This window comes from Phalangium opilio, unplaced genomic scaffold (assembly GCF_054372755.1).
Source record: "Phalangium opilio isolate 3A_F unplaced genomic scaffold, DU_Popi_V2 ptg000225l_1, whole genome shotgun sequence".
NCBI lineage: Eukaryota > Metazoa > Arthropoda > Arachnida > Opiliones > Phalangiidae > Phalangium > Phalangium opilio.
In genome coordinates, this window is record NW_028324219.1 from 1,202,386 (window position 1) to 1,212,443 (window position 10,058).

Genomic DNA, 10,058 nt, shown 5'->3' on the forward strand with positions numbered 1-10,058 from the left:
GGTACGATTTAATCCCGAACACAGGGGATGGGTTCGCGATCGCGAAAGTCGAAGACCTATTCACACCACTCTCCTTCCTGCATCAGATGAACTTATAACACTTACTACTTGTACCTGCAGTCTGCAGAACATCTTGTGTAAAGAACTGTGAATGTAGACGATCGGGATTGGATTTCTCGGCAATGTGCGGTCATTGTCAAGGTATTAGTTAAAATAAAAAATCTTCAGGATGATGATAAATATGAACGAAATGTTCAAAACTTGTCTTAAATCTAATCCTTAACGACTCCAGAATGTATAAACCCCATATTAAACGATATTACCTTATAAATATCTGAGTAATATGGCTTTGCTTTTCTGTGTTTCAGAATTTGGGATAGTAATCTTTCAGAGACCATTTTCAAAGATGGGGTCGATAACTTAGACTTTGAAATAGTTTTTTATGGTGTTTAACACGTTCATACTCAATAAAGAAATATAGAAAAAATTTATATATAGGTAATATATTTGCCATTTCCCGCAGTCCTTTTCCAAGATGGCGCCCAAACTATCAGCAGCACGTTTTTAATGTTCAAGTATGATGTTAAGACGGTCATCACCAATAATTTACCAATTTTCATAATTTTTGAAAAATATACTGTATATAAATGACAATCCCGGCGGTCATTTTCCAATATGGCGGACAAACTATCTCATGAATGGCTTCAATATTTTACAATGAGGTTCACACAGCTCTGATTATAATATCAATAGATTTTCATAATTTTCCAACAACATGGAGAAATATAGTGCACCCAGCATTCACGGCGGCCATTTCCCAATATGGCGACCGAACTATAAAACTCAGAGCTGTAAAATTTTACTATGATGTTCAGGTGGATACAGTCATAATTTTACCAATTTCCATAATATTTGAAGAAGAATGTGGCATACATTGAAGCTGGCATTCCCGGCGGCTATTTTCCAAGATGGCGGCGAAAGCTCGCGCTCTACAGCTGGTGACTTTTGGTATATTTTTTGTTGGGTCAAAAATAACACATGTACCAATTTTCATCTTTATGTTCAAATGTTCTAGGTCAAGCCCTTTTTTAGCCTATCTGTCCTGGCCTATTGTTTATCGATAATTTTTTTACCTCTCCGAATGAAGATGACGATTTCAAATATAATATAAAACATCCACCAAATACAATACGATTAACAAATGAACTTATTTATGCATTCAATTTCAAAAGTTCTCCTTACCATCAAAACTTCCTGAATTTAGCGATAATGCCCGTTTGCTGTGGTATAGGGGTAGCCTTCTATGCATTGTAAATTAGTCACAGGCCTAGTGTAGATATTCCTTCTTATCGGAAGCTTAGAATATTTAAAATGTAGTGTTTTAAAAATTATTGGACGTTGATAACTTATACCCGGAAGTCATAACCCAGATTGAAAGGCATTATTCGGCTTGTTTCTCAAGTGATGTCCTGAATAAAATAGGCATTGTCTAAGAAAGGATGTGACAACTCTATGAATTGGAAATTGAAATAACCTCGCTTAAAGAATATGAAAAAAATTATGCTAATTACAGTAAAACTTAATAAAATAGTGATTATCACTGCCAATTTTGAGGCCAATAACAAAAGGTAGCGTTGAAGACAAGGTTTAGCAACTGTGAATATTTGGTATGCAATTATTCGAAATTACTTGGCATATATAAACTTTATAAATATCATTCAACGACTCGTTGGGGCAACAATTTTTCTCGGAGCCGGTTGTTTTCATATGGAAATCTCTCTTTCCGTGGTAACAACAAGAGGCGCAGTATGTTTGGAAGTTACTGTAGCAGTTCCAGATGACTGGGACATAAGTAACGTCCTCACGGCTATACATCCACGATTAGAGCGAAATTAGTCCCCCACTCTCATTTACCCGACACATCGCAGAGAGGCCATATGGCTCTACGCCCTTTCCAAGGAAGGCTATAACTTCAAATTTACACGTATAAGCGAAGCAAAATATTCAGTTTGTTTCATTAAAATTTACTATATAGAATATATACTCTTGGACGGTTTCATATATTCTACTATAGATTTTGCGGACATACAAAATGGGAGCAAATGAAATGGAATTTCTGGGAAAATATCGCTTTTTTAAATACAGGTATGTAAATGATAATAAGACGCATGAGTATTAAACTTTAATTGAATTTCAATTAAATGGATACGCGCAAGAGTTCCCAGCAAATTATGGCACAATCGCGGTACTTGAGTTCAAGTTTAAACATAATTTTAAAACGAAGTTTTTATATTAAAATATGTTCCGAAGGAAACATGGACAATGTCTAATCAAGTGTCGAGATACGAAAACACAGCGGATTACTTACGAAGAACCTTCAACATAAGGTAAATGCCGGAAAATATGTTATTGAATTATAAAGCATTCGCCATTTTCAGGACGCTTTTCAACGAACACAAAATTGGCTAATTAGATTTGTTGCAAGGTTTGGAGAATCCAGAAAATTTCTATGTAAACAAATTTTCGGTTACAAGGGCTCTACGATAATCATAAATTGAACTACCACTTTAGTGTTTTTGAGGATAAACATTGCGTTATGTTTCCGGTACCCCTTTCGTACTTTGCCGACCTGGTGCCTAATTACAGCCCATCTTCGCCTTTCGAAACCGCGAAGACGATCATCGTGACGACTGGTCCCAAAAAAGTCGTTTCTACTTCCCTATCCTTGCTAGCTTTGGATAATATAGTCCGGTTTGATTAGTTGAGTACAATTTACAACACCTCTTGGATCAATAGCGTTCCTCAACTCAAGGAATTTGGACAAACCAGGTCAGCATTATTTTCACTTTGGTTCCTAATAAAAACAAGTTTTAAGACTAATCGCAGGGAAAACCGTTAAGCGAAAAACCAGTTCGTGATAATCCGGTTAAGTTTAAAGCGCAATACATTATTTTACCAAATATATTATAATTAAAAGACGTTAGATTAGTTGTTTATCGCGTATCATTTCCACGAAACACGAATAAAAATACTAATGATTAAATAGCCTGAACTCGCTCTCATTTAATTTGACTCTTTATCAAAATGTGATGAGAAATGGTTAGATTTTACTGATAATTAATATTATTGTAGTAGTTTATTTTAAAGTATATGATACCAAAAACGAGAGAATGCCAATAGAGCAAGTTTATGACCACTGAGGAAATTCTATGTCGAACTTACGAGATTTGGTTGAAAGGTGATTATAGAGCATGCAGGTGCCCATTGTATCTAATGGTCTTTCGTCCAACATGATTTACAATTACCGACATTGTAACAAAATAAAATATAGACTCGGCGACAGAGTAGCTATTTATTAGTGTAACAATTTTTAGAACTTTATGAGTCAGAAGTTTATTTAATTACACCTACATACAAGCAAACAAAAACGTTTACCTCTTTATAATATTGGTATAAAGACTACGATTAATGGTTTTAGAATAAAAGTCACTGATAACGGTTTTTTTAGGTAATGTACTGTACTTGGAAACTTTCACCCTTATTTTTATTTGAGTAAAATTTAAATGTTTTAGCGTGCAAACTCTCTTCGAAAGTAAAATTTTCAACTATCTGGACTTTGAATCCCGTTATCCCATGGACATTGTCACCTGGAAGAAAACAATGGAGAAATCGACTAACATTGACATTAGTAGCATCGCCGTTCCGTTCTACATGCTCTTTTTGTTGCTCTTAATATCTTTCGCCTTATCTTTCTTCGAGATATTTTTCCAAAATTTATTTTAATTTCAATCACTAGAACCTCATATGGAGACTGATTGATCTAATGATAGAGAATATTTCCCTATGATTATATCCCGTTTATATTCATTTATATTTAAATATAATCTTCTTGTTAGTTGTTCATGTTTGTTACAAAAAACCTTTTATAAAAGTTCACCGTAATGCTACTACCAGTGAATTTAATATTTATTAAATGAAATTATATTCTACAGGGCCGGTAGGCCCTTGTAGATATGACTTGACACCCTTCCGTAATGTTAAAGGAAAATTCACAGTTTTTAGGGTTAGCGTCCCATAGAAAAAACATTAAAAAATTTTCGGTTTTTTAAGGCAATTGAGACAGGCCATACGGAAAAACTATAGCGAAGTTAGTTTTCGGAATACTTCTAAATTAACAAGCATTTCTTAATTGAGAAACTTACCTGTTTCGATTTTTAATTAATGAATTCTAATTTTTGTAATTTAACTAATTAAAAATTTACTTTTAGGTCAGAAGTCAGCCTAACCTTATAGCGCGCTTAAACCTATTTCTTCATTTCGTTCTCGTTGACAACTAGAAGGTCCTAGGTTTGTGGGTGCTAACAAGTGGGTTTGCCAAGCCAAACCCGGAGTTTAGAAGGAAAGTCCCCCTGTAAGGGATGCACCGCAGCCGCGCTAGTGTTAGGCTCGTGCGCTCAGGAAAGAAATAGATTTCATGAAAACATTTTAGCAGTTAAACAAGAAGACGATTTTGTATTGGAACCTGGGCTAGGGGTCGGGGAGTGCCCCAAAACCCAAATAAGAGCTAAACAGAAGTACTTTGCCTTTCAAAAAAACCTAAAATGACTCGTTTTTTAAAAAATCCGGATAAATCCAATAAAATCCGGTTTAATCCAATAAAAACCACTGGTCTGGATTTTATTCAAATTATCCGGATTTTTGCCAACCCTGCACACGATACAGTGGAAAATATCTGGCATTACTCGGCCTTAATGTGCAATGAAGGTAATTGTTACTTTCCTACAAATCGACGTAACTAAACGAGTATTAAATTTTCGGCTCGTTGTCTAGCACTTCCTGTCGTTTTGCCCCAAATGACACCTCGTTTGCTTGCTTCGTCTTGGATTATCGGACTGACTTTCATTCTGTTTTTCTTCGGTTGCTACTTGTGTACGGAATTCACGATCGAGAGTTACAATTACATCGATACCCTCTCGGACCTAATTGAATCAGGAGTGCCTCCTTTAATTATTGAAGGAGGCGGGGCTTTCGCTGCTCTTAGAGTTTTGGTAAACACTTCCCTCCCTTTAATAAACCACTTTGACGTTATAGCCCAAGTGCAGGTTTTTCTTATATTTTCATTACATTTGTCTATTCTCATATCGAGTAATGCAGCGTTTTTTTTTAAATTTTCATTGTTTCTCGTTTCTAGGCTAACGAAGACCAGGTTGTAAAGAAATGGTTTGAAGGGTTGACTGGCGAAAATTTCATTACTCTGATGGACCTTCTGGATTTCGAAGGCTACATTCCAGTTATTTCAGGGGAGAAAGCCTTGATTATAAGCGAAACCTATCTAATGTGGCTATTCGGAGAAGTTCTGAACTCTGATCCCACTAACAAAGCGTTTTTTGCTGAACAAGGGGGTTTTTACTTTTCTAAAGAACAAGTCCGGTTTGATTAGTTGAGTACAATTTACAACACCTCTTGGATCAATAGCGTTCCTCAACTCAAGGAATTTGGACAAACCAGGTCAGCATTATTTTCACTTTGGTTCCTAATAAAAACCAGTTTTAAGACTAATCGCTGGGAAAACCGTTAAGCGAAAAACCAGTTCGTGATAATCCGGTTAAGTTTAAAGCGCAATACATTATTTTACCAAATATTTTATAATTAAAAGACGTTAGATTAGTTGTTTATCGCGTATCATTTCCACGAAACACGAATAAAAATACTAATGATTAAATGATTTACTCCCATTTAACCCAAACCGTTTCTCCCAATTCCCATATCTCCCAATCCCATTTGACCCAACACTTTGTCTTTTCCCCCAATTTCTTTTCTCCCAATTCAGCATAAAACAAATGTTAATAAATTCAAGCGATTTTTTTTGTTTTATTAACAATGATATGTTTTACATATTCAGTTTAGTTTGAATTTCCATTTTATGATTTCTAGATATTCAAATGGAGTTTTTCTCCCCGCATCCAGTTCCCTTTTTAGTTTTTTTATTCTTTCCTCCTGAATCTTGTATTTTCTGTTTGGTGGTCGAACAGGTTACTCCCCATTTCACCCAATTTATAACACCCAATTCCCATTTACCCAAACATCATTCAACCCAAATCCCAGTTCTCCTATTCCAATTAACCCAATATTGCACACCCAAAAAGACTCAAATAGAGTAGAATTTGATGGTTTTACTTATTTATTTTTTCATTTCTTAAGGGATACACTTACTTGAAGTGTATAACCGCTCCAAAGAGGAAGAGACGTCCTCCTAACCAAACCAAACCTAACCTTACATAACATAACAGTAATGTTTTGGAAAAGGCTTATTATTTGAGAAGTCAATGAAGCTAAACGTCAATATTTTGGAAAAATCGTAACATTGTTAAATGATTTATAAAATATTACTAACCTAACTTAACCAAACCAAACCTAACCTATCATAACAGTAATGTTTTGGAAAAGGCATATTATTTGAGAAGTCAATGAAGCTAAACATCAATATTTTAGAAATGGCGTACCATAGCTAAATGATTTATAAAATATTATTAACCAAACCTAACCTAACATAACACAACAGTAATGTTTTGGAAAAGGCATATTATTTGAGAAGTCAATGAAGCTAAACATCAATATTTTGGAAAAGGCGTACCATAGTTAAATGATTTATAAAACACGAACTTTCTCGTGGATCTAGCAGAAAAATATAATACATTTAGAATAACACTTCACATTAATTGGTAGGAAAATTATTTAACCTAACCTAACCCAACCAAACCAAACCAAACCTAACCTAACCTAACCAAACCTAACCTAACCTAACATAACAGTAATGTTTTGGAAAAGGCATATTATTTGAGAAGTCAATGAAGTTAAACATTAAAATTTTGGAAAAGGCGTACCATAGTTAAAAGATTTATAAAACACGAACTTTCTCGTGGATCTAGCAGAAAAATATAATACATTTGGAATAACACTTCACATTAATTGGTAGGAAAATTATTTAACCTAACCTAACCTAACCAAACCAAACCTAACCTAAACTAAACTAAACTAAACTAACCTAACCTAACCTAACCTATTCGCATTAAAAATAATCAAAGTCGTTTTGAAAGCAACCCTTTGCAGCATAAAATATTAGACGAAACCATTCGATTGGGAGAAATGAGAATTGAATAGTTTGGGATAAAAATTCCTATTGGGAAATATAAGATTGGGAGAACTGGGAATCGGAAAGTTTGGGATAAAAATGTATTTTGGGAAACACAGAATTGGGAGAAATGGGACCATACCGATTAAATAGCCTGAACTCGCTCTCATTTAATTTGACTCTTTATCAAAATGTAATGAGAAATTGTTAGATTTTACTGATAATTAATATTATTGTAGTAGTTTATTTTAAAGTATATGATACCAAAAACGAGAGAATGCCAATAGAGCAAGTTTATGACCACTGAGGGAATTCTATGTCGAACTTACGAGATTTGGTTGAAAGGTGATTATAGAGCATGCAGGTGACCATTGTATCTAATGGTCTTTCGTCCAACATGATTTACAATTACCGACATTGTAACAAAATAAAATATAGTCTCGGCGACAGAGTAGCTATTTATTAGTGTAACAATTTTTAGAACTTTATGAGTCAGAAGTTTATTTAATTACACCTACATACAAGCAAACAAAAACGTTTACCTCTTTATAATATTGGTATAAAGACTACGATTAATGGTTTTAGAATAAAAGTCACTGATAACGGTTTTTTTAGGTAATGTACTGTACTTGGAAACTTTCACCCTTATTTTTATTTGAGTAAAATTTAAATGTTTTAGCGTGCAAACTCTCTTCGAAAGTAAAATTTTCAACTATCTGGACTTTGAATCCCGTTATCCCATGGACATTGTCACCTGGATGAAAACAATGGAGAAATCGACTAACATTGACATTAGTAGCATCGCCGTTCCGTTCTACATGCTCTTTTTGTTGCTCTTAATATCTTTCGCCTTATCTTTCTTCGAGATATTTTTCCAAAATTTATTTTAATTTCAATCACTAGAACCTCATATGGAGACTGATTGATCTAATGATAGAGAATATTTCCCTATGATTATATCCCGTTTATATTCATTTATATTTAAATATAATCTTCTTGTTAGTTGTTCATGTTTGTTACAAAAAACCTTTTATAAAAGTTCACCGTAATGCTACTACCAGTGAATTTAATATTTATTAAATGAAATTATATTCTACAGGGCCGGTAGGCCCTTGTAGATATGACTTGACACCCTTCCGTAATGTTAAAGGAAAATTCACAGTTTTTAGGGTTAGCGTCCCATAGAAAAAACATTAAAAATTTTTCGGTTTTTTAAGGCAATTGAGACAGGCCATACGGAAAAACTATAGCGAAGTTAGTTTTCGGAATACTTCTAAATTAACAAGCATTTCTTAATTGAGAAACTTACCTGTTTCGATTTTTAATTAATGAATTCTAATTTTTGTAATTTAACTAATTAAAAATTTACTTTTAGGTCAGAAGTCAGCCTAACCTTATAGCGCGCTTAAACCTATTTCTTCATTTCGTTCTCGTTGACAACTAGAAGGTCCTAGGTTTGTGGGTGCTAACAAGTGGGTTTGCCAAGCCAAACCCGGAGTTTAGAAGGAAAGTCCCCCTGTAAGGGATGCACCGCAGCCGCGCTAGTGTTAGGCTCGTGCGCTCAGGAAAGAAATAGATTTCATGAAAACATTTTAGCAGTTAAACAAGAAGACGATTTTGTATTGGAACCTGGGCTAGGGGTCGGGGAGTGCCCCAAAACCCAAATAAGAGCTAAACAGAAGTACTTTGCCTTTCAAAAAAACCTAAAATGACTCGTTTTTTAAAAAATCCGGATAAATCCAATAAAATCCGGTTTAATCCAATAAAAACCACTGGTCTGGATTTTATTCAAATTATCCGGATTTTTGCCAACCCTGCACACGATACAGTGGAAAATATCTGGCATTACTCGGCCTTAATGTGCAATGAAGGTAATTGTTACTTTCCTACAAATCGACGTAACTAAACGAGTATTAAATTTTCGGCTCGTTGTCTAGCACTTCCTGTCGTTTTGCCCCAAATGACACCTCGTTTGCTTGCTTCGTCTTGGATTATCGGACTGACTTTCATTCTGTTTTTCTTCGGTTGCTACTTGTGTACGGAATTCACGATCGAGAGTTACAATTACATCGATACCCTCTCGGACCTAATTGAATCAGGAGTGCCTCCTTTAATTATTGAAGGAGGCGGGGCTTTCGCTGCTCTTAGAGTTTTGGTAAACACTTCCCTCCCTTTAATAAACCACTTTGACGTTATAGCCCAAGTGCAGGTTTTTCTTATATTTTCATTACATTTGTCTATTCTCATATCGAGTAATGCAGCGTTTTTTTTTAAATTTTCATTGTTTCTCGTTTCTAGGCTAACGAAGACCAGGTTGTAAAGAAATGGTTTGAAGGGTTGACTGGCGAAAATTTCATTACTCTGATGGACCTTCTGGATTTCGAAGGCTACATTCCAGTTATTTCAGGGGAGAAAGCCTTGATTATAAGCGAAACCTATCTAATGTGGCTATTCGGAGAAGTTCTGAACTCTGATCCCACTAACAAAGCGTTTTTTGCTGAACAAGGGGGTTTTTACTTTTCTAAAGAACAAGTCCGGTTTGATTAGTTGAGTACAATTTACAACACCTCTTGGATCAATAGCGTTCCTCAACTCAAGGAATTTGGACAAACCAGGTCAGCATTATTTTCACTTTGGTTCCTAATAAAAACCAGTTTTAAGACTAATCGCTGGGAAAACCGTTAAGCGAAAAACCAGTTCGTGATAATCCGGTTAAGTTTAAAGCGCAATACATTATTTTACCAAATATTTTATAATTAAAAGACGTTAGATTAGTTGTTTATCGCGTATCATTTCCACGAAACACGAATAAAAATACTAATGATTAAATGATTTACTCCCATTTAACCCAAACCGTTTCTCCCAATTCCCATATCTCCCAATCCCATTTGACCCAACACTTTGTCTTTTCCCCCAATTTCTTTTC

At 34.8% G+C, this 10,058-nt stretch overlaps 2 protein-coding genes across 2 annotated transcripts; both read left to right on the forward strand.

The window, feature by feature from the left end:
• The first annotated feature begins 4,730 nt into the window (after nt 1–4,730).
• On the forward strand, nt 4,731–5,440 carry LOC149615239 (uncharacterized). The gene is made up of 2 exons (XM_089857846.1): nt 4,731–5,048; nt 5,192–5,440. The coding sequence occupies exons 1-2, from the start codon at nt 4,854–4,856 to the stop codon at nt 5,438–5,440; spliced, it is 444 nt and encodes a 147-aa protein (XP_089713972.1). The 5' UTR covers nt 4,731–4,853.
• A 3,529-nt stretch (nt 5,441–8,969) lies between these two features.
• On the forward strand, nt 8,970–9,679 carry LOC149615240 (uncharacterized). The gene is made up of 2 exons (XM_089857847.1): nt 8,970–9,287; nt 9,431–9,679. Exons 1-2 carry the CDS (start codon nt 9,093–9,095, stop codon nt 9,677–9,679), a joined length of 444 nt encoding a protein of 147 aa, XP_089713973.1. The 5' UTR covers nt 8,970–9,092.
• Nucleotides 9,680–10,058: the final 379 nt, after the last annotated feature.